The 24638-nt window shown below is 34.2% G+C and overlaps 1 protein-coding gene and 1 long non-coding RNA gene across 5 annotated transcripts; both read right to left on the bottom strand.

Moving 5' to 3' along the window:
- LOC118264686 (sodium-independent sulfate anion transporter-like) lies at positions 1 to 24638 on the bottom strand. Of its 3 annotated transcripts, none has more exons than XM_035577276.2 (15): positions 24462 to 24638; positions 12537 to 12674; positions 10422 to 10492; positions 9634 to 9826; positions 7898 to 8002; positions 7230 to 7348; positions 6774 to 6936; positions 6171 to 6335; positions 5688 to 5849; positions 5133 to 5273; positions 3940 to 4085; positions 3453 to 3614; positions 2962 to 3115; positions 2670 to 2739; positions 1 to 2413 (listed from the first exon to the last, which is right to left on the bottom strand). In XM_035577276.2, the coding sequence occupies exons 1-14, from the start codon at positions 24493 to 24495 to the stop codon at positions 2693 to 2695; spliced, it is 1800 nt and encodes a 599-aa protein (XP_035433169.2). In that variant the 5' UTR covers positions 24496 to 24638; the 3' UTR covers positions 1 to 2413; positions 2670 to 2692. The 3 variants fall into 3 exon arrangements, with proteins under 3 accessions (XP_035433169.2, XP_035433170.2, XP_035433171.2); XM_035577277.2 differs by lacking the exon at positions 24462 to 24638 and adding an exon at positions 15372 to 15568; XM_035577278.2 differs by lacking the exon at positions 2670 to 2739 and having other exon boundaries at positions 24462 to 24637.
- On the bottom strand, positions 21268 to 22651 carry LOC126912501 (uncharacterized). 2 transcript variants are annotated; one of them, XR_007707233.1, is made up of 3 exons: positions 22269 to 22651; positions 21787 to 22009; positions 21268 to 21647 (listed from the first exon to the last, which is right to left on the bottom strand). It is a non-coding gene; the product is annotated as an uncharacterized LOC126912501 (long non-coding RNA). The 2 variants fall into 2 exon arrangements; XR_007707234.1 differs by having other exon boundaries at positions 22345 to 22651.

Genomic DNA, 24638 nt, shown 5'->3' with positions numbered 1-24638 from the left:
TAACTTATTTAAATATTTAATTAAAACTTCACAATAACGTATTTAAGTAGATATTCACAAAACTTCAACAAATTGTACTACAATTATATGTATAAGAGAATTGGATTAAAGTCAGTTTTAAAACTATGTACATAAGTAAGTATATCAAAATCTTTAATTAACATTTTACTAAAACTTTTTCTAAAGATAAAGTTATATAAAGAAAAATCTAACACAAACATGAAGTGCCAATATACCGTAAAACATGGCAACTTTACCATATTTTGGAACAAAAATCGAAATATATTTTTAACCATAAGACGCATAGAAACCAAAACTATATATTTAGAATTGTAGTCTATCTGGCTCACTTTACCGTAATCGTCATTATATACAAACGCTTACTTTAGCCGTAGTAAAGAAAAAACAACATGGGTAAAGATACCAAATTTTTGGCAACTTTACCTACGCGCCGTATTCATCGTGTATTGCATATTAAAGAGTTGTTAAGGTACAGAGGGCTTCATCTAGGACCTCTTCGTATTATAATGCAAACAATATGAGGAAATCTATAAAGATAACGGCTACACAGACGTTCGGGAAAGTTGCCACGGGTTTCATCGTAATTTACATACAAATAATTTGTTACGCTCGGGGTTGTCAAAAAATGAGAATTATTTTTATGACATGTATATTTAAAAAAAATATATATAAACCTTAAACCTGAAGTAAAAAAAAGCATAAATATCTGACATAAATATTGTTCCCTTTTAAACTAAATTAAGTTCTAAAATTTTAAGTATTTATGTTTAAAATTGTAAAAAAAGGCTACAAAATAATGTTTAATCTTTTGACTTTTTAATTTTTTGACTTCACAATCTCCATATCTAATTTTAACATTACTTTCGTATACTTTTTATATTGTCTAACTCCGAGTTATCTGCGGTTTTGTTTCATGTGAGCCATTTTGGCTCTAAAACAAAAGGTATTATTAAATACATTATAACTTATCATCCAGGATATTCACTATTATGCTGGGAAATTTAGGTATTCGAAAATGGTTACATACACACAAACAAGAAAAAAACATTTATTGCCAACCCTAACTGTAGGTAAAGTTGCCACAAAGCAGGCCGTGGCAACTTTACCTAACCTGTGTCAACATTACCGAAGCGATTATTTACCAATAAATTAAAGAAAAAGCAATTGCTGACATTACAACAGTAATCCCAACTATATTATACATTCAAGATCAAAATTTCACTCACCTGTGACATATAATTAAGGCTCTGTGAGCACAATTTAGGAACTACTAACTTTTAGCACATTTTCACGCACTACACTGTGACGGCCATTACTGGTATAATAACAGTCTTGCGTCTACGCAAAATATAGTAAATATTTCCTTTTAATGTCTAAAAAATACTACTATTACAAAACAGAATTCTAGTGGGTATATTTTTAGATAAATGTGTTTATACTGAATACCTATAGTATGGTAAAGTTGCCAAGGGTCCGGTAAAGTTGCCATAGTTTACCGGTACTTAAAAACTCCAAAATATACATAATTAGTATAAAATAAAGCACCATTGCGTTGGAATTCATATTAAAGGTAAGCGTCTACAGGCCCGCATCGTACGCATCGCACGCAACGGATTTTAGTTTGTCTTGTATAGAAACTCATACACCGCCCCCGACCGCATCTTCGGTAATGCCTATATGCGATGCGTACGATGCAGGCTTGTGGACGCTTACCTTAAAAGTCTACTTTGATAGAAAAAGTTTCAGCAAAACATAACAAATCAATAAAAAAGTCAGATTCTTCACACCTATTACATATTTATAACGATTACCCAATATCACATTTTGTATCACTTACAAATTGATATTTTATGTAGATAATTACATATTTATTGGAATGTAAAACTATATTTTTATAGCTAAGTAACTGTTATAATTATTATAGCAGTTAAAACTTAACTAGAAATCACGGTTTACTCACGTATATTAATGGAGAAAAGCTCTCTAAAGGAACTCTTCATTATGAGCAGCGTGCAGACGTGAAGAGTCCCTCCGTGACTCGAAACTAGTAGAGCTTTTCTCCATTGATATACGTGAGTAAATCGTGATTTTTTTGTTAATTTAGTATATCTCACGATATTTATTATAAAAATATAGCAGTTGTAACAGTTATAATATGTTATTTATAACATGGAATAGTTATTGGCGGGACCACTTCTATCTTATGGACAGATACTGTTATTCAATCCACTTTAAATACCATATAACAATGGAAATACTCAAAGGTAATGTTTCCTAGCAATCACAATAACTGAGGGAATGAACATAGTAGTAGAAAAACTTCACAATAGTCTTTTAAATTCATTGAGCTTGGCTATGTATGATCTTGCGTCTTATCGAATGATATCCAAACCTGTAAATAAAATAAAACAGTATTTATCACAGAAATTGAGATAATTGTATTAAGAATAAATCAGGGTTTACTATAAAGAACCGACTCCTTGTCATTTATAGAAGCCTGGTACGTGTGGAGAGTTAGTATAGCGGTGAAAGTCATGCAGGGTAGAAAGAATAGATTTTAAAAGAGTATAAAGAGAAAATGACCCAAGTACCAAAACGCATTGATTTATAAATTAATTTATTCTGTCAATACCGCTCTCCACACTTACCTGAGCTTCATTACGTAGAAGCTTCACAGTCGTGAAATATTAGTCTTGAAATCGGCTTGACCATTGCCAACTGGAAAAAATCTCTTCTGATTTATGTTATCCTAGTAAATGATACTTGTAGTTAGGAAATATACATACATAAAATAAGCTCATGCCACCAATTGCTACGACTCTTACATAACCTCTTTCGCCTCATCAACAGTCATCAGTCTTTTCATGCATGCTCGTCGGTTAAAGGTACTTACTACTACCTTCTTTAATATATAGGGAAAATATTGAAACACTTTCTTACTTAAAATATGCTGATCAATACTGGGTCCGTCCACGAAGCGAGCCTCAAACCCTGTGTGGAGGTCTTCCATCAGCAGTCGATGGCTCCGTCTGAAGTTCCACAGTAAGAACCTGTGGCCTTCCTTCTCTAGATCTACTATCACAGATACTAAGTTCTGGAAAGGAAATGAAAATAAGAATGTCTACCTTTTATTTTTGAAATCAGACAACAAAAGAAGATATCAAGATATCAAGCTGATGATTATGATATAAAGTGTGGGAGAACAATGCTTCAGCACGAAAGGACCGGCACAATTCCCCCTTCCCAATCCCCGATTCCCGAACAACAACCCTTAAATTCCTAACCCCCAAATAGCCGGCAATGCACTTGTAACGCCTCTGGTGTTTCAAGTGTCCATGGGCGGCGGCGATTGCTTACCATCAGGCGATACGTCTGCTCGTTTACCGGCGTTTCATAAATAAAAAAAATATGTTTCCAAATATCCAGTTTACCTCAGCGACCCCCAAGTCCATGGCATACAGATGCCGGCCGTCCATGACGACGACGGCGGCGGCGGGCGACACCAGGCGGCGCACCTTGTGTTGTACGTGCTCCGCGCTGGCGTACGACAGGCAGCCCGGCAGGCTCAGCGACACGCAGTCTTGGTTGCCCACCTATTAGAGGCAATTGTAAATAAGTCCAGTTTATATTTAACGTAGAATTCAATTTGACTTTTATTTTCAGGTGCAAAATGGAGATTATACATGTAGAAATGTTTTGATTTCCGTGTCAGCCCTGTAGCAGCTATTCGTTTCCAACTCACTCTAGTCACTTAGCACTACAAGGCTAGGATACATTGACCTGACCTAGACTTACCATATTAAAAACATTAAATGATTACTTAAACTATTCCTTAGTAACGATTTTGTTTCGAAAACAATTGCTAAGGACTGGGTTAAGTAACTATTAAATGACTCTGAAATGAAAAACATCGTGTACCTTGAAGGCGGTCCCGTGCAGCGGCGGGCGCGCGGCGCGGGCGAGTGCGCGCGCCACGTCGGCGGCGGCGCCGGCCAGGATGCCGTACTCCAGCCCGCACGCCGCGCCGCACACCACCGTCACCGCGTACACGCACAGCTCCAACTCTGGACACCACAACGCACTTAATAACCATTTCTTTATTATAAAATGTACAAATAAACTTACGCAATGCCCGAATACACAAACGCTACTCAATTTTAAGACGCTCTCAAATGTAGTTCTGTCACTATCAAATCTTTATAAAATGACAGAGATAGCACGATATTCAAGTACAGCTTAACACGTTAACCGCCACGTCGGACACTGGTGACCAACGCTTAGCGGAGGATTTGCCTTCAACAGTTTTCTTTCGGCAGTTAATGCTTTAAAATTGAGTACCGTTTGAGTATTCGGGCGTTAGATACTTATAAAAGTTGTTATACACTCGGCGTCACAAAAATCGCACCTCTTGGAAAATTGTAAGTTTAAAACATGTCCCGCCAGTAACGAATACATTACACCTTATTAATATTGGTATCAATTGAAAGTACGTTTAACGACCTTTAAATTAACCACAGTTAGAATTCCTAAACACAACAGATCTCATCAGCACGTAACGTTAAAAAAATGTTGTCAAAATATTCAGAATGGGATAACATTCCTTAAGAGACTGTTGTCACATTAATTCGTCCATGAGAGAAAGCATGGGAGCAGTCATCAGGGCTAGGGAGGGTAACACTAGGTTTTAAGTTGTTTTAAGGACTTATTTGCTAAAATAAAATGTAACTTTTTAATCATTTGAATTTGCTTGCTTTTTTATTCCCTGGTAAACAAAAAACCAAATCCATTGATTTATTCTTAAACTTAAATGAATTGCCTTTTCAATGATACCTTACAGTCATATGTCTGCCATTGATTAATAGGGTTAAAATGATTATGAAGATAACTTTTAAAGAGGTGCGCTTTTTGTGACGCCGAGTGTAGTTTACAAACATTCTCCTCAGATCACTATCATTAGTAGGTAAAAATAAAGAACTACCAGGATCTCAGAAACACCAAGCAAGTCATCGCTAGTTAGGAAAAGCAATCGAGAGAGACTAAACAATGACCCAGTTAGGTACCAACTTATACTAGAATATTCAACATGAGAAGCCAAAACAAATAATACTTACTACTATTCCGCCACAACTGTTTAATTATGGTGACTTCCATGAGGGAAAACATGGCGACGATTATAATGCCGGCCAGCGTCGCGCGCGGGATGAAGTAGAAGGCGTCAGCCAATAGCGTCACCGCTAGTAATACCAACATGGCTGGGAACAGAAATATTGTGAATAAAAAAAATGTTTTATTATTATTATTATAACGTTACGCCTTTGATCCCCGAAGGAGTAGGCATAGGTGCACATTATGGCACATAATGCCAATGTACACCCACATTTCACCATTTATGTCCATTATGTCTTTACCACCACCATTAAGTCCCATGTAATATGTCCCATGGTGGTGAGCCTATTGCCATATACCGGGAGCATTTTCAGTCTCCGTGCTACCACTGAGAAATTTTCGAAAAACCGAAAAAAGCCCAGTATTACTTCACCCGGGAATCGAGCCCGAGTTCCCTTGCCCGGCAGTCGCACTTACAGCCACTCGGCCAACGAGGCAGTCATTAAAAAATGTATTTTAAAAAAATCTAATAAACTTAAAAGAACATAATTGTGTCTCACCTTTAAAAAAGCAGCCAGCAGGAGTGACAACTCCGCTGGCGTGGTTGAGTGCGGTGCGAGTAAAGGAGCCGGTAGAAGGCATGCTCTGTGCGAAGGACGACACCACGTTACACATGCCGATGGCCAACATCTCCTGTGTCGCGTCCACTGTTGTGCTGCCCGCTGCATAGAAATAAGAATATTTTTACAGGGAACCCTGGGAGAAAGCTGCAGAGAAAAACCCTGGACAAAACCTTGGCTTTACTGTGAAAGACCAACAAGGGATATAAGAAGAAACATTAAGATTAGTAAATAACACGAGACGTCATGTCTTTTATCCCCGAAGGGGTAGGCAGAGGTGCACATTACGACACGTACCTAATGCTAATTAAGATAAGTAAATAAACCTAGCCAAATGTAGAAGTATTTCTTCTGTCATAATATACTTTTATAAGTAACATCGCTGCAAAGAGAAAAGAAGAATTGTATATTATGTGCACTCACCAAATGCCTTGGCAATAGCTATACTCTCCAGTATAGCTACGAGTGGCATCACGATTCCTTCTCCTCCGAAGACGGCCAGCATGTCTTCAAAGTTAAGCGTTTGGTTGTTGACTACTGTGCTGAACGGCGGCGGCCCGAATTTGGGCAGACCACCATGGATTGTACCTGAAAAGACAGAAAAATAAAACTAAATTAATGGTCGCTTCGTGGTCGAGTCTCAAATGTATTTTTATTTCAGGGCATTATGACAGAACTAGGCACACAACAAGCAAAGGGTATTCCAAAATTCTAGAAAAAGGAAGCAAACGATTATTTTACTTTTGTCTAATAGAAAGAGATAGTTTGGTAACGCGATAAAGACAGAAAATATTTTAGAGCGAGACGAAAATGTTCCACCACTTATTTACCGCTCACTACATGGCGGATGTCAGAGTTAACCTCTTAGATTGTGTTAACTATAGAAATTAATGTTATTTTTCAACTTTTCTAAATAAATAATATTTTTGTTATAAAAAAATTACAAACATAAAATAAGAAAAAAGTAGACCAAACTTCTTGAGTGCCTACCAGGAGTACATGACATATAAGAAATTATGTACTAACCAGTCAGTGCAAACGGCGTGATGTCTTTTAAATTGAGAATGAAGGCAAGTATGGCGGCTGCGAAGACCACGAGAGCATTTCGTGCGCGCACAACATTGAGCCAGCACGCTGCCATGCGGGACGCGAATGGAGTCGCCGTCTCTGATACCTTGATTGTAGCACGCTGAAATATATGAGACAGAAAGCTATAATAATAATCAAATATTACGCACAAAAAACAACTAATTTTCACCAGTATAAAGCCAGTAAGAGACCATCCCTGGGCAAAATACCGCTTTTCGAGATACCTACTACTTATTGAGAAATTAACTCAAGAGTCAATCCTGAGACCTTGATCTTTCGAGCTCAATCAACACGAGCCAAATTAGCCAGAAAATTAAGTAACTTTTTTCCTATCTAGATTAATTTTGCGAAATGGTTTAAGATTGGATGAAGAAATATCATTTCATCACTTACTTTTAGTAGGAGTAAGGCAATAATCGTGCTGATTCCTAACACTGTGTCCCATAGCTGTACTGTCTTGATGTTTTCGAAGAAGTTTATTATGGCATCGAAGAATGTGTTGCCTGATGAACCTGTAATAGCAAATAGTATGGTAATTAGAAGGAGCAATAATATTAAATGAACTAGGTTGATGTTATATTAAGTTATGTATTTATTTTACAGAACAAAATCTATTATTATACCTATGATTCTATATAGCCACAGATTGTTGCATTGATTGGAAAATATTATTAACAAACGACTATACCTACCTAAGGACGAAAATTTATATTATTTACTGTCGTCAATTCAATCAATTTTAGAACGTATCTATTTCGCTAATACGCGATTCGGTATTTCCTACTATGACAAAAAATTAACAAGGTATGACGAATTTGTAAATCAATATAATGAAGATTAAACAAGGTATTATTTCTAGTAAAGTTTTGAATTTCTATTTAATGTACCAAAAGCAAATTGCCTGGCAGTCTTAGGACAAGAAGAGCTGAAGATCAAACTCTCTGGTATACTATTGAGGAAGGCTATGTCCAGATGTCGATGGTAATGAATCGTTGAATATAATGAAAATCCCTCCTCAAGAAAAGGTCGTCAATCTCTTTTCTGCATTTTTTTTCTCTTACCTGATATCCTAAACAAAGACTTTAGCTGTGATGCGCTAATCTGCAAGGCGGCTGCTGTCGTGAACCCACTGATAACCGGTTTCGATATAAAGTCCAGAAGAAAACCTGAAAATGGTCACAAAAACATTATTATAATATTAATGAAAGACTTTATTAACTACATTTTTACGCTTTCTCTATATTGATACATCTGCTCTTTCCTCATCTTCTTTTATCTTGTATCACTGCATTATTTTTCACCGCATTGTTCCCGAAACTATATTTTTCTTAATTTCATGCACGAATGCACAGTTACATTCTCGCTTCTATAATGAGTTCAAGGCTAAATTAATAAAATTAGTTCCAATAAGTACAATAGCTCTTAATAAAAAAAGTTGATACAACAAAAAGTTGTCGCGAAAACACTTCAAGGTTACTTCAGCTAGTTTCTGGAAAAGATGAATTTGATCCTACAGCACCTATTCTAAAAATACATATACCTACGTACTTCTATAACGCGCTGTTATCCTGGTATTTCTAAAGCCGAACAAAGAAAGTAAGAAATACCAGAAAAAATTAAATGCGACTGAACAACATTAAAAAATGTTAAATATTGGCAAATAATTAATTAAATGTACCCAAAAAATTCTATAATTATTAGGTAGGCAGTATTATTCAACGTGTCAACAAAAAGTCATTCATTGCATTGAACTCAAGAAGTTCAGTGTCTCTTCACACATTAGCATAAACAGCACTTTCTCTTTGCGTAACAGGGCGACAGATGCCGAAGGAGTTGTTTACATTCGATAGATATGCAAATGGAGAAATTTGAATACGCGATGCAACGCGATATTCTCGATTGACGGTTTCATTTTTATTATTTTGTGAGTCATGAAGTGTGCGAAACATTAAAGTTGTAATTCTAAATAAGTACTAAGTACGCATTGTTGTTTTCATTCAACGATGTAACAGCTATAAACTGCGTTATGCCATTTGTGTACACCTTCTGAACACGTGATAAGGTTTACAATAGAATTGTAAAGGATAATTATTATCTGACTTAGATTGAAAAAGCCAGGACAGAACAAGCAAGTACTATGCGTTTAGGACATCGAATATATAAATTAAATATTACTATTATTAACTAGAATGTTTTCATAATAATATAACTGGGGAAAAGTAAATCCATCAAAAGCCCATTTAATACCAATGTTATTATTATGACGACTACTTAAAAGTAGTGAAACTGCTCTTACAAGGATTACATTACAAGTCGTCACGTGCATATTCTAGGTGGCACCTTCTTGACTTCAAGGGCTTCACTGTGTGATAAGATAACAAAGGAAACTCGTCCATTTACTCCCATTTTTAGGAGTAGATAAAGGTGCAAATTGCCGCTACTGCACAAAAACGAGTCATATAATAGGTACCTTCCCTATTGCAACATAGTACCAAATAAATGTTTAAAGTAATGAGACATTTCCTCATAACCCGAAGGGCCCTGCATTTAGTATTAAGGAAAGAGTGAAATGGCACTGAGCCATAACACCAGGAACTCATAAATCGATAAAGTTTACACGACACATTAAGGTCAATGAAATCTTCTGTACAAAGTTACTTTTTGAGGTAAACGCGAACATAAGATCATGAAGGTACGCGCGAACATAAAAATCTTGATCTTTTAGAGCCCAAAAAGGATTTCCTAACGTTTTTGACCCTTTCAAGGTGATTTAATCTACCAATAACAAGCTACTCACCTAACTGTAGTATCCCTAGCAGCAGTATAAAGCATCCTGATAGAAAAGCAGCCAGATACGCGAAGTCAGCCGACCTGGCGACGTACTTGGCAAGCAACGCTGCTAGGATAGCGGTTGGACCAACGGTGACATCCTTGCAGCTACCGAACAGCATGTACATGAGGCCAGGGAATATGCTGGAGTAGAGGCCCACCTGGAATACAGAAGAATTGGATGGCTTAGAAGAATGGAATATAAATGGGTTTGTTTGAAGATATTATTTTAAAAACTATAGTAAGTACCTAATATGTTATTGTTAGGAACAATAGAACTACCATTGTAGTTAGTAGGTATCTAGTAGAATGAACTAGAATTAATTAATTTAGGTATTTATCTTATTCTTGAATGTCACTAGGGGCTTACCGTCATTCTCAGAGTCATTTAATTGTTACTTAAACCAGTCCTTAGCAATTGTTGCAACACAAAATCGTTACTAAGGAATAGTTTGAGTAATCATATGAAGAAATAATTATGTACTCTTCTAAAATCTTTACGAATTTCTTTATCGATACCTTGATTGGCAAACCAACTCCAAATTTTGCAATTTTTTTTAAGCATTATATGGAACAAAATATGAAAGAGTTTTAAGTGTCTCCTAAAAAATTTGCTCATAAGGAGTTAGTTGGTTTGGCAATTAAGGTATCATTATGCTTGGTCACATTATGTGCAATGGGGTTCAAAAATTTCTGTAGGTGTGACAAAATTTCAAAATGAAATCATAGAGCGTAAATAATAAAGAAGTATTTTACCTGTGGAGGCAAACCGGCGACCATAGCATATGCGATGCCCTGTGGTATTGAGGTCAGACCCACTGTGATACCTATAAACACAGATTGACATTTTTAAGAAGACCGTAAAACCGTTTTTTTTTTTATTATCCTTCACGATACAAATTTTAAAACGTAAACGTAAGATTTCAAAACAATTTTTCTTTTAAATATAATAATTCTTTTATAAAATAAATAAACGTATTTTTCCTCAATAAATCCTGCAAAGAATTTTATATTTGTAGGTGTTTTTCTTTGAATATAAATTAGTTATAGTAATAATAGTGATGTAATTAGGTCGAGGTAGTACTAGGATATCATAAGTAATAAGCGTCACATCAACTACCAGTAGTGTAGGTACCTGAGTTGAAATAAAAAGCATGAATTCAAAATAAAATATGACCAAATTATAACATGAGTTCATGTTATGTAATTACATTGACGTTGCAGCAATAGAAAAGTAATATATCTAATTCAATTGCGCAATACCTTGAATTAATCAATTATACTTAACCGTAATATATAATAGTGTATGTAATATGTATACATACACAAAGTAGGTATTTGCTCGCAATTCAGTCACGGCTCGTAAAAGTTATAAATTGAAAACATTGAAACAACTAGCTAAACAGACCAATGGAACTATAGTAGGAATCAAATCAAATAAGTCAGAAGAAGATCCTGAAACTCTAAAACAATGCAGCATAAAGATAAACTTTAATTAATGATCAAATCATCATCAGGTCACTGATCCGACGCATGACCGAATCCAAATCATTGTGGATCATAAACCCGTGTTTATAAACGCAGATCTAATTCACACCAGTTTAAACGACAAACAGGCGGATTTTAATAAATTACTTTGTTCCCTCAACTCCGTGGGAAGATAAGATAACATTTATTGTATTCAAAGATTATCTATAAATCCCAGACGTGCTTAGTTTACATCCAGTTACTGGATGTTCATGCAGTTTACATTTGACGTCACACACAGACAATTAAAATTCTAAACGCGCAGGATATTATGGTTATTAGTTAGCAGTTAACGAGTTAATGTGTTTATTATATTCTCACTAACCTAAAATGAAGTTTAAGTACTTGTCCGAACTTCTGTGAGCCTAGTACACGACACGAACAAGATTTATCTAAATGAAAATGCAATCATTTCATTTAATTGCTGATTGATGTTTATGAGTGAATCCATTAGAAAAATTCAGGTTTCATCTTTTGTAATGAGTTTTATATCTTAAAATATTATAGAGTCACCAAATTTTATCGTAATGTGACTACCAGGACAGACGTCAAATATGAAAACACTTTTCTCTGATGCATTTCTGCATTTGTTACTAATTTTAGAGTACCTAGTTAGTAAATATTTTACATAGATCGGATATAAAAGTAAAAGCAATTAATGATTATGATAATAGCAACGGAAACATTACGCACTGATTATCGAACGTTATGTCATCATACAACCGGTTCAATTGTCGGTCAGGCGACCGAACCACTGAATTGGGTATTAAGGCAAGGACCTGCTATACCATACCTACATGTTATTAAGAACTTGTTTGTCCTTGTCCAAAATCCTCGATCAGGTTTTTCGCTTATTTTTCCTACACAAGTGCTTTTTCTTAAAAGGATATTCTCATTGCATATTCTATACCGCGATATTTCTTTAGTGACTGATTTATACTAGGTAACCATGGGAACTAACAACGCTTGTGTTAGAATTAAAACGAATCCGGGTATACCTTGCCAACAAAACACAATACAAAGAAAGATGTATTTACTAATGAATAAGGCATTCATTGCAGCTACCAACTAAATGCTTGTTAACCTATTTTTCTAATTACTAAAAACCTTTATAACCCTAAATATCTTTGATAATAATGCATCTTGATGAGCGATAATATAAATATTTGAAAAAAATCATTAAATAACCAAAACTTGGTATTTTTGTGTGACTTTCCAAAATAAATAAACATAAGCTAGTATTTGAATTTAGCGGTCTTATGTAACTGTTCAACGCATCGTCTTAATTTCAACTACCAGGATACCAGGAACACAAGAGAGGCTTATAATAGACATGTTAATTACCTGCTATAGCGTCTCGTAATAAATATTCGAAGCTGTATTTGGGTAGCCATATTGTGATGGGTAACCTTCTCTTCCACGACTCTATACTGCACAGTTTGGCGGCCACCCGCCGTAGTCTGCTGTTCGCTTGGGCATTTCCTGAAGAAAGAAAAATAAAAAGTACCAATTAATTAGATGAAACAATGACTTGAATTTAATAAATAATGTCTAAAAAATAATAGTTCTAAAACAAAGGTCTAGGTCTAGAGTTAAAGTTGACCATCAGTTTCTTATGTCTGGTACTAGGAGCACATAGCTTATTAGTAAGTTATTTATTTTGTCTAGTCACGATAAAAAAGCAAGATCCATGTTATCAACCGTTTATCACAACTCAAATAGTTTAAGAGGCAAATAAAAAGTGTTGAAAAGTAAACGGATTTACAATCTTTATAATTTAATTTTATAATCTCTGTAAACATTATAGTACTCTAATGTAAATTAAAGAAATCCTTAAGCTATGTATAACATGACTAGCAATTGTAAACTGTACGTAAATGTTAAATTATTTTTTATATTTTATATATATGTTGTTTTGGTAGTTTTGTGGGTCACATGTATTTAGGAACAGGGCTTGTCTACCTTTCAATCACCAACTAATGATCGTAAGGTCTCAGATTCGTTTACTTTTTTTAAGGGGGATAATCATCCATTGACCTAGAGGGAGTGACAGACTCTTACTGACTAAAAACCACCCCGTTCCTACTCCTGCTTTTCGAGCCGGAGCCCCGGTAAACCCGCTATTGGAAAATCCATTTTGAATACGATCTATCACACAAACCAGTTTATTATAACATACAATGTCAAATGAATATTTTTATAACAACTAAGTAAGTGACTAACCTCGAACTTGAACAAAACTGCGGCAAAAAAACTACAAGAAAAATAATGTTATTCGTCTATTTGACCTATGTTTTGTATGCACGAGTAACTAAATCGGAATTTACACGGTATGTTGTACATGCTGTAAATATTTCGGAAAACTGGCCGCAAGCCACAATGTCCTTGGCCATTACCAATAATGAAAATGAGAGTGGCACGTTTTGTGATTACTAAAGAGCTGTTAAGATAACAATTCCTCCATATTAATATACGCACTCTTAATTAACATAACATTTCAAAACTACTCGTTACTAGGAACAGAAATGTTACAATGCACACGAATTGGTCGAATTAGGAAGTGAGTGAGAGGGAGTGTCAGACTCTTACTGACTAAAAACCACCCCGTCCCTACTCCTGCTTTTTGAGCCGGAGCCCTGGTAAACCTGCTAGGTAGTCCGCAGCTCCGATTCAAGCATCAGCCCTACTGGGTTCCATATGTGGTGGTCTGATGTTCTCTAACATTAAGATTGCTAAACCTACTAACTTCTGGGTAACACTCTGTCCAAAATCCTAAATATCTAGGTATATTTTTTTTTATTATACCTATTTATAATTTATTTAATATAACAGAGTCAGATGACCAAAATCAATAGCTCTATAACAACAAAAAAGAAATTCATAAATAAAGAAATTAATTACGTGAGCAACCTCCATCGTTGGCTTCTACATCACACAATTACCTATAAAAAATATTTGTATATCTACATAAAGTAGGTAATATTTATGTACAAGTTGTTTCAAATTCGAGATCGCTGATCCTCGATACGAAGCTGAGGAAGACCTAACGGGTTGCTAGGGCTCCTAATCCAAGAGCAGGAGTAGGAACGGGGTAGTTTTTAGTCAGTAAGAGTCTGACCCTCCCTCTCGCCTCATCGAAGCCAGGAGAAGTAATAGGAATGTTGATGGGAATGAACATTAAAAATCTATTTAGTACGTCAATTAGGTAATGAAAAAATATTAGACACAATGTTTTGAATTTTGTCATATAAGATAGCAATACTTGGATAAAAGGAATCAAAGTTTAGGAGTGAGATCAAATACGTCATTTCTACGTATAAAACGAATCTAGAAGTATCAAGTCAAGCAATATTTAAAATTTTCGAAAATATTTGTTACCGTAAGAAAATAAAAAATATGTGTGTAATGTTTTAAAGAAATCTACAAGATGGAGATTAAAATAAAAATTAGTCTACTATTTTATTGGATTTTCCTCCCGCAAATGAAAGTGTACAATTCAGATTCATTTATTTATTTCAGAACTGCCCGGTCTCTGTAAAATACACTCGCGGGAAGAGTAGGAACGGTGATAATAAATGTATTTAGGTATTATCCCATAGCTTATAGTAAGTAATATGGATAGGTATAAAATTATGTAAGTATTGGAATTTCCTTGATAAAGCTACATTAATAAAAAATCTGAAGACCCATAAACATTTGTGATGAGTGATTAAAGAAATGCCGCGAATGGCCACGATCGATAAAAAAAATTGGACTGATTTTTTGCTCCGTATGCCTACTCTTTGAAAAACAAGATTTTTTCTGTTAATACTAGGTATCATTTATAATACAGATAGATTAAACATAGCTATATTATCATCTTTTAAGTTGATGAGGCGATTTTTTTTTTTTTTTTGAAGCACGAGATGCTCATTTATTGGGAAAGATACACACAATCATAAGATAATAGTAACATTTTACTAAGTTCGCATTCCGGAAAATACTATTTGAAAAAATAGCGTCAAGACAAGAAAACTACCTGTAGACAGGCAGGACATAATACAGATCGAGCAAAAGCAAAAACCCTTACTGGATTACTACTATTTCGAAATAATTTTTACTCATAAAAATCTACGAAGCGAAATTTCCCAACTTTTCCATACAATAAGAATACGTAACAAATATAAATTCACACATTACCGATTACTTCAATCATTTTCACACAAAACTAAGCACAAATTGGACTCGGTAACAGTTTTAGCGCGTTACATTTCGAAATTCATTTTGTTCCGTCGTAAAAAAGTTTATAGTATACAAACGAAACAAATTATTCCGCGACGAACTATACAAGCACCGTCTTCGAGGCTTCAAACCGTACTAAGAAGCCGGCACGCAACGCCTCTTGGAGATCCAACCAACCTGTCAAATGTTGGCTGACCAACACTAAGAGACATCCAACGCCGCTTTCAACTACACCTCGATCTACAAACTCTCAACAAATGCCGCATTGCATACCGTCTCAAACATTGGAGTGTTGGCCAGCCGGTAACACCAATAATGAGACGAAATATTGTTTATATTAGGTACGGAACGATTCAATCATATATCGTTAACGATAAGGAAATGCAGCATACTTCAGGACAGATTATTACAGATTGCTTTCCCACTTAAGGTAGGTGATAATGTTACGTACCTACCTACTTTAGTAGGACTAGTATGGGTGCCTAGTGTAAAAATTATTCACTTTACTTTTGTTAGTTAGCATTTCTTGTTTAAGTTTGACTTGTATGTTTGTATGTGCACGATTATCTCGGATTTGGTTGAACCGAGTTTCATGCAATTTTCAGCACATTATTTTTAGACTTAGAAGAATTTAGGCATATCACCGAGCTTAAAAAAATGGAGGCGGTAAAGAAAATTAGAGGCGGTTAATTTATTTTCATAAAACAAGTACCTATTATTTACTATTTCCTTCGTTATAGTTATATGGTAGACAGTCTAGAAACTTCTAAAATTGTAGGTACCTGGTAATTGACATTTCACAATAGTGGTTTGTTGAGGACAGATGGCAGTCGCTACAATGTAAAACACTGACATTCAGCCAAATCAGGTTAAATCTCTGTGTAAACTAGTGTATAGTGCATTATCAAAGATTTTATATGCAAGCACCTAGTTACTAGTATACCTAGTTGCTAGCCTAGAATTAGAAGGAGTAACTAGGTACCTATCTGAGTATCTAAAGGTATAATTCTAAAGAATAATTCTCTGCTGGTAGCCTGGTATGTAATCGCAACAGTTTTCATTATATCTGTCGATGATAAACCTGTTTCATATAAATAGCTATAAGAACACACCTATGTAGTATAATTAGACATGTGTAGGTAATTACCGCGCGGATTTAATTGCATTTACACTCAACAGTTAATTGTAGTACCTAGTAGGTATAGAAAAAATAGTTACCGATCCCTGCAAACATAATACAGAAGTATTCGATTTTATTCTAAACGCGTTCATCTTTCAAAAATCATACTCGTCTGATTTTAAATCTAAGTTTATTTCTGTATCAAGCAAAGAGTTCTAACGACGTACACCAGTAGACACAAGAAGATAAACTTAAAAATATATAAAAAAAAAATCTGGGAAGCACGACCGCTGATCTTTATTAGTATTTAGGTATAGTCAAAGGCGGTTTATGCCTAGAGAGCGCCCTAGGTAAGTAGTAGCAACTCATAGGCGCCCCTACCGGTACGTATAGTATAAGTGCAGCCGCAGTCGTGTTCTTCTCTCCCACTATTGCTGGTGTCCATAAGCGACACGACGGCTTCGATTGCTTACCATCAAGCCACAAGAGCGTTGCCGGCCTTTTGGGAGTTTGTTTCATGTCGGTTTTCTGTGAGGACGTGGTGTCACTTCTACAGGTCACTTCGGTCGAGCCGGCCCATCCATGCCGAATCATGGCTCTCCCACACTTAAATTTAGGTTTTTTTTTATAAAACGTTTTCCCACATTTGAATTTTCTCCTGTGTCGTGGGTGCGTTTACAAACATACAATTTCACAAGCACATGACACCCAGACCCGAAACAACAATTTGTTCAACCATAAAAAACATTTTTAACAAAAAAAAACCGACTTCAAAAAATAAATATTCCAAAACAAATTAATATGCACTAAAAAGTAAAAGAAATAATTGCGTATTTTTCAACAACTTAATAAATCAACTAACTTTACTAACTCATCACACACATTATAATGTAAGTAGGTACAATTATTGTTATTTCTGGAGTCGGTGTCAGCCAACTAAGATAGGTTTGTTATTTACCTATTTTCACAACAAAACATTACAGTTTTACACCAGTTGTAAGTAGGTACTTAACCACCACTCCGCCCGTACCGTGCTAGTTGTTGGCGTTTCCTAGGCTGACACCGACTCCAAAAATAACAATAATTGTACCTACTTACATTATAATGTGTGTGATGAGTTAGTAAAGTTAGTTGATTTATTAAGTTGTTGAAAAATACGCAATTATTTCTTTTACTTTTTAGTGCATATTAATTTGTTTTGGAATATTTATTTTTTGAAGTCGGTTTTTTTTTTGTTAAAAATGTTTTTTATTTCTTGATTTTTAGTGAATAACTTATTTGAGTATGGGTCGACCTATTAAACGCGCTGCTCATATGAGACAGCGCCGTTTAAATGAATAATATTAATATCTATCCATATTGACGCATAATTACATTATTTTCAAATGTATATTAACCTGATACCCTTACTTATGATCTGCTGAGCCGATAGCTGACAGTAACCTGTTCATAAGCTACATACATAGTCAGTTTTCAAACACACAAACAGATTAGATACCCACATAGGTATACAGTCATGTAACTCAGCACATCAAGCTTTTTTTTTTGAGGGTGGAAAATCATCCAATGACTTCTCTCGTCTTGGGCGAGGCGAGAGGGAGTGTCAGACTCTTACTGACTAAAAACCACCCCGTTCCTACTCCTGCTTTTCGAACCAGAGCCCCGGTAAACCCGCTAGGTAGTCCGCAGCTCTGGATCAGGCATCAGCCCTACTGGGCCCCATCTGTGGTGGTCTGATGGCTCTTTGAGGCGCGCGCGGAACGCGACGCGCCGCACGCACGGGTCTGGATCTGGTCGGGCGGCGAGCAATCCCTACTCGCCGGATCCTTGCAACGACTCCTTGCGCATCAAGCTACCCATCATTCTATACCAGATATGCTACTATCTGTCCTGAATTTTATGGCTACTGAGAAAGATAAGCTAGTATGCATCACTTCAACGTAAACGCAGAGCTCATTCTGCTCATTTTTAAGGAGTTCACTGGATTATCTTCCACATTTATGGTCAGACTTTAAAAACAATTATATGGAACCACACTGCCATCGTACTCTTTCAAACACAAAAAGAATTTCACAAATTGGACTATAACTGCCAGAGATATGCATTTGTCAAACACAAACAGATTAGGTACCTACATATACATGTAAATCAGACAGCACATCAAGCTACCCATCATTCTATACCAGATATGCTACCATCTGTCCTGAATTTTATGGTTACTCAGAAAGATAAGCTAATATACATCACTTAAACTCAAACGCAGAGCACATTCTGTTTATTTTTGAGGAGTTCCCTGGATTATCTTCTACATTTATGGTCAGACTTTAAAAAAATTATAATGAGACCACACTGACATCGTACTCTTTCAAACACAAAAAGAATTTCTCAAATCGGTCTAAAACTGCCGGAGATATCGATTAACATACATAAAAAAAAAGTTTTTGTTAATTATCTCAAAAAGTGCTGAACCAATTTCGATAAAATTTTAATGGAACAACGTCTGATGTAAGACCTACGAAATACAACAATTATCATCCAAATCAGTTCATAAACGACACAGTTATTCGCGAACAGAAATAGTAAATGTTTGTATTGATATTTGTTTTTGTTAATTATCTCAAAAAAAGCTGAACCAATTTTGATAAAATTTTAATGGGACCACCTCTGGTATAAGACCTACCAAATACAAAAAGAATCATCAAAATCGGTTCATAAACGACAAAGTTATCCGCGAACAAACATAAAAAAAAAAGCATATATACGGTCGAATTGAGAACCTTCCTCCTTTTTTTGAAGTCGGTTAAAAAATTCCAATCCAAGCGCAAAATTGACAAAACTTCAAGATTTTCTAAAGTCATGCTTGTATGACAAGCTTTTTAATCTACAAACATAATACAATTAAGTAAACTAGAGATTATGGAGAGCTGTATAATCATTTTATAGTAGGCTTGAGGTAATACTAAACCTCCTTATTACTTTATTGTGTGTAGGATTTGTTTGTTGTGATAGTAGTAGTAGAGATATTCAGTTAATGTTCTAGAAAGCGTGTAAGTTGATGTTGCAGAAGAAAATTGAGTATAACTAGTGAATAAATAAATATTCTTAAGGGGTTATTTATTATTATTTCACAATTTAGCACATTATGTAAGCAAGTTTTATGGCCTTTTAGTTATATTAAAATAAGAAATATAAAATGGTAGTATGACTATGCAAATGCACAGTTGGCGCGGTAGCTGGACAATGGGCTAACCGCCTAACATGTAGCAGTTTCGATTGGATGCATGAAGCAACTCTCTGTGTGATACACAAATTGTTGTTTCAGGTCTGGGTATCATTTGTATATGAAATTGTATGTTTTGCAAAGTTTTTTTATCTATGTACCTAGGTACATAGATAAAAAAACCTACACATGAATGCAATAAATGATTTGAGTGAGAGTTTCCAAACACTGCCAAGACACCGAAGAAAATCTTACTATGGGACAACATTAAAAAAAAACGAATTTACTTATCTGTGTAGATACTAACTATGTCATGACCATTATGACAATTACAACAACCTGTCTAGACATTTTTTATTTTTTTTATTTTCCTTGTTCTTCGTTTTATGGTCACCATTATACAAGATAATATAAGATAGAATTATGTGAGTTTGTGTTTACGTAATTTTTTTTTATTCAGCTTTAATTAAAGAACCCGCAAGAAACTATTCTTTGAATGATCTACAAATTGTTGTCTGGCTATGGTGTAATTATGATGTGTGTGTATGTAATAAATTGTATTTATAAATGGTACACTGGAGAAAAACTTATTTTAGGTAGGTATGAGTTAAATAATACACATAATATTATATGTAGAAAAAAAAATTATGTACCTAAATGAAAAAATGATCTAAAGTTGATTGGACTCACTTTTGATTTATAACTACTCAATTAATATTTTCTGTTGTTTTATTTTATTAAGGTGAATGTTCCGAGCTCTTCATGGCTCGTTTCCCGATAGATGGCGCTGAATTGAACATTTTCAGTTTTATGTTGTTTTGAGTGTCATTGGAACAATATTAAGTAACAGAAATAAAAATGCGAAAATCAGGCATCCCACTTTATCGGAATAAGTCAAATTATCGCCTCAAAACCCATCCGATTTGCCATAAAAGCGAAATATTAAAATCCAACTCTGTTTACAGTCATTTATACACACATAGACATAGCGCCTACTTTAAAATCAACCTTTCTTCAAAATTAACCACTAGATGGCGTGCATTTAAAAGTTAATAGGCTAGTACCTGTAGAAATTATGTCTTGGGGATTAGGAACTAAAGAACACCATCTGATGCTATTATGTTCTAAAAATAAAAGGTATAAGTAGTGTTATATTTAGGTACTAAATAGCATAAAACAAAGTCGTTTTCTCTGTCCCTATATCATTATGTATGCTTTCTACACTAAGGATTTTGATGCTGTTTCTTTTAATCGATAGAGTGATTCAAGAGGAAGGTTTATATGTATAATACATGTATATTATAGTAGGGAAACTGATAATTTTGCACCCGTGCGAAAACGGGGCGGGTCACTAGTTTGGGAATAAAATGAATGTCAAGAATGCAATGTAAGATAGTTTTATTTTATTATCTTATACATTATTTAATAGAATGTATATACTAACCTGCAAGTATTACAAGTATTTATGTGACATGAATGCTTGATACGTGACTGATTATTAAAAAATAATCTCATTCAAAATAATAATTCAAAACTATAATTCATAAACAAGGCAACCAGAATAATAGATTGCAATCAAAGCGGAAAAATGTTTGAGAATATCTAAGCATCCATAATCACTATACTACATAAGGAAATAAAAAAGCAACAACTTTCCTTTTTGTTTTTCAGAAACCTTAAAATAGGTCAATGTATTCATATCACATTATGAACATTATGTTCATTACGACGAGTACACCATTTCAGTTTTCTGACATCAAAAAAAACATGACTGTAAACATTGATAATGTAGATTCTAAACACACTACTATAATAGTACAATAAAAAAACATTTGTCGTGTTGTTTTCACTCATCCTTCTTCATTATTGCCTGGAAACTACCGCTACACAGCTGCTGCGAAAGAAAATTACTATAATTAGTATATTTTGTGTTTAACTTTTGATGTGGATGAAAACAATATCCCACAAGAAAAAAATATAATATAGATTGAAATCAATGGAAATCATAAAATAAAATAAAAAAAATTGTGTACCTTTCATACCTAGGTATACATTTCGCATTTTTTTGAACATGTCTCAAAACTATTTCTGGCAGAATACATTCTTTAAAAAAGTGTATTAACTTTGGCATCATATTGCTGATAAAGTCATTATATTATCTCGACAAACTTCTATAACAGTCAAAGGTTCATTGACTGAAATAAAACATATGAAGTAGCATTTATCCATGTTACTGACACGCATTTGTCCTTGAACCTGAAATAGATTTAATATTATAGTAAGAAGATGCTAAAATAAATTATAAAGTGGACATGCAATAGAATTTACTTGATAGTAATATTCATGCTTTTTATTCATAACTAGAACATTATTATCCAATGATAGAGCAAAATTGAAAGGAAATCGTTTTTCTTGGTATGGTCATGTGAAGAAGAGGGATGAAACGCATATTACTAAAAGAGTTCTAAGTTTACATGTAGATGGCTCAACAACTGATGACTCTACATATACGTACTTGAAAACTAAAGTTTGAAAATTTGTTTACAATGAAGCTGGCCACAACTTGAGTTATAATTTACAGGTTTACTAACTTGTCGTCCACATGTATCCAACTGAATGCGCTTTTCACTCGTTTTGACGATTTACGGGCGCCTGAATATTCGTGGCGTTGATACGCCAGCTTTCTCGTAGGACCCCGACATAGTAGGTACCTAGATGTAAACGGAATCCGAAATACACAAAAACTAATTATATACAAGACAATATTATGTTACTTTTATAAACTCAGTACCTATTCGCATAAAATTGAAACGAAATTATAACAAAACCAGATCAAATCGCTTGTAATTGCAGCAAAATGTAGTCTCATGTCATGAAAATTATTGCAAAGTAAATATCCATACCATAGATAAAACAGAATTTATTAAATACGTTCCGAAATTCAGAAAAATTATAGCAATAAAATTTTACTTACCCAAATTATGATATAACATCAATTGAAAAATCGCTGCAGAACAACCATAATAAAATCATAAAATCATATTACATAATTATACTCTATTTACTATAACATTAGAAATTTAAAGATACTTGTTTTACCGTCCGTTCAACTGATTTTGAGTGTATCGGAACGCGCGGGATTCATGTAGCAGACGCAATATAATGTGACAAATAATACTAATGTTTGTCCGTCCAAAGTTATTTGTATTACTAATCTGAGAAAACAATATAATATCGATCGGTGATTTCTAATATGAGGATTTTAGTTTGTAATAGCCAGCTAAACTCACGGGCTGACTTGCTAATATTTATTAGTTGGTAGGTATTTTTATTTTGAAATAAAATTACTTACTTATAAACAACATATACTACAATACTTTGCAATAATCATATTAAATTGGAAAGAAATACATACAAGAAATATTACTTCGAATCAATGAATTTTCATTGATCAAAAACATACAAGAAATTCCGCGCGTAAAGCCTAGCGTAATGCTACGCAAACTCTTCGAAATGTATTTTATTTCAAGTCAACCATCTGATGGTACTAAATAAGTTTGGCAACGTGTCAAAGGTCATGTTCGCCGGAACGGCAACATCGTATTTTGTCTACGAACGAATTTAAATTTTTTTATTGTTGCCAGTGACAATAATAATAACTAACGCTAACATTTTTTTCACACACGACCACAATGTTTTATATTTTCGTTTACGATAGTTAGTTTTAAATTATTGTAATGTTTTTTAATGAAAACCATTGTTATAAAATTAGTAATGATTCTTCAAATTTACATTATCGGGTGCACGCCATCTAGCGTTTAATATTATAACCTATTGCACTAACACTAGTAAAAGAAATGCCAAATTTTTCACGGTTTTCAAGACTGTTTTTCTCCATATATAATGCGAATTATTTACCAAAAAGTTATATGCAGATTCTTGACCGTACAAAAGTGATAAAGTGATTAGTTTTGTGCAAAAAGTGTCTATGTACGGAGAGTATACCGTGAACGAAAAATGTATGAAAAGGCGATCGGAACATTCACCTTAAGTTTAAGGAACTTTTCAATCTGAGTACCTAGTATGAAAAAGTACCTATTACTATAGTGTTTAATAACAAAATCTAACATTTTTTTTATAAATATAAAGAGTTATTTTGGTTAGATATAATTTAAGTTACAACGCTCCATGTCCTCGGTCAACATTATAGTTTTAATACAATTTATTAATGTAGGCATTACAAATAATTTTAATGTTTTAAATTAAATACTTACTTATAAGTATTTTATCACATAATTTTAAAATTAATCAGTTTTAATAGAACCACAGTCTGCCCACTTCGAGTGGGAATTTTCCCGATACACTTAGTTTACTATAATCATAAAATAACAATTTACTTTATTATGGCTAGATACATCCATAGTAATCCAGGAGTACTTTCAAAAGACAATGAATGTTATCTAAACACAGGCACAGATTATAGTAAATAAAATAAAATATAGCTAATAAAAAAAAGTATCATTCAGCCTAATGACAATGATTTTACAGTGTATCATTGAACAAAGAATTACGTTGCAAAGCGTTGCTTTATTTGATGATAACTCCAATACACTTTATAAAAAAAGTAGGCGTTGATGGTAATGTACAATCTTTAATTCATGAATCACTGTTCATACATGTTAGAAATTTGTTAGAGCTTTTTACTCACCTAGCAAAGGTCTTCTAGGGTCGTCAGCATCCATATTGCCCTTGTTACAACATCTCTAAGCACGTGATACTCTCAAGTTCATGTCATTTGAATAATCTTATCAATTAATGATAGAATTACATTATTTTGTTATTGTTTACAATTTGATTCCATTCTTCGACAGTGTTTTGACATACG

Source organism: Spodoptera frugiperda, chromosome 26 (genome assembly GCF_023101765.2).
Source record: "Spodoptera frugiperda isolate SF20-4 chromosome 26, AGI-APGP_CSIRO_Sfru_2.0, whole genome shotgun sequence".
NCBI lineage: Eukaryota > Metazoa > Arthropoda > Insecta > Lepidoptera > Noctuidae > Spodoptera > Spodoptera frugiperda.
This window is presented reverse-complemented; position numbering and strand designations above follow the sequence as displayed.

Bases quoted from the DNA above. Each gene is read 5' to 3' on its own strand.
- LOC118264686 (XM_035577276.2), bottom strand. From the start codon at position 24,495: ATGGATGCTGACGACCCTAGAAGACCTTTGCTAG. The intron at 10,493-12,536 runs GTAATTAACATG...CTGTGTTTATAG, and splicing joins ATTACGAGACGCTATAGCAG to GTATCACAGTGGGTCTGACC. The intron at 9,827-10,421 runs GTAAAATACTTC...TCTGTATTCCAG, and splicing joins TCGCCGGTTTGCCTCCACAG to GTGGGCCTCTACTCCAGCAT.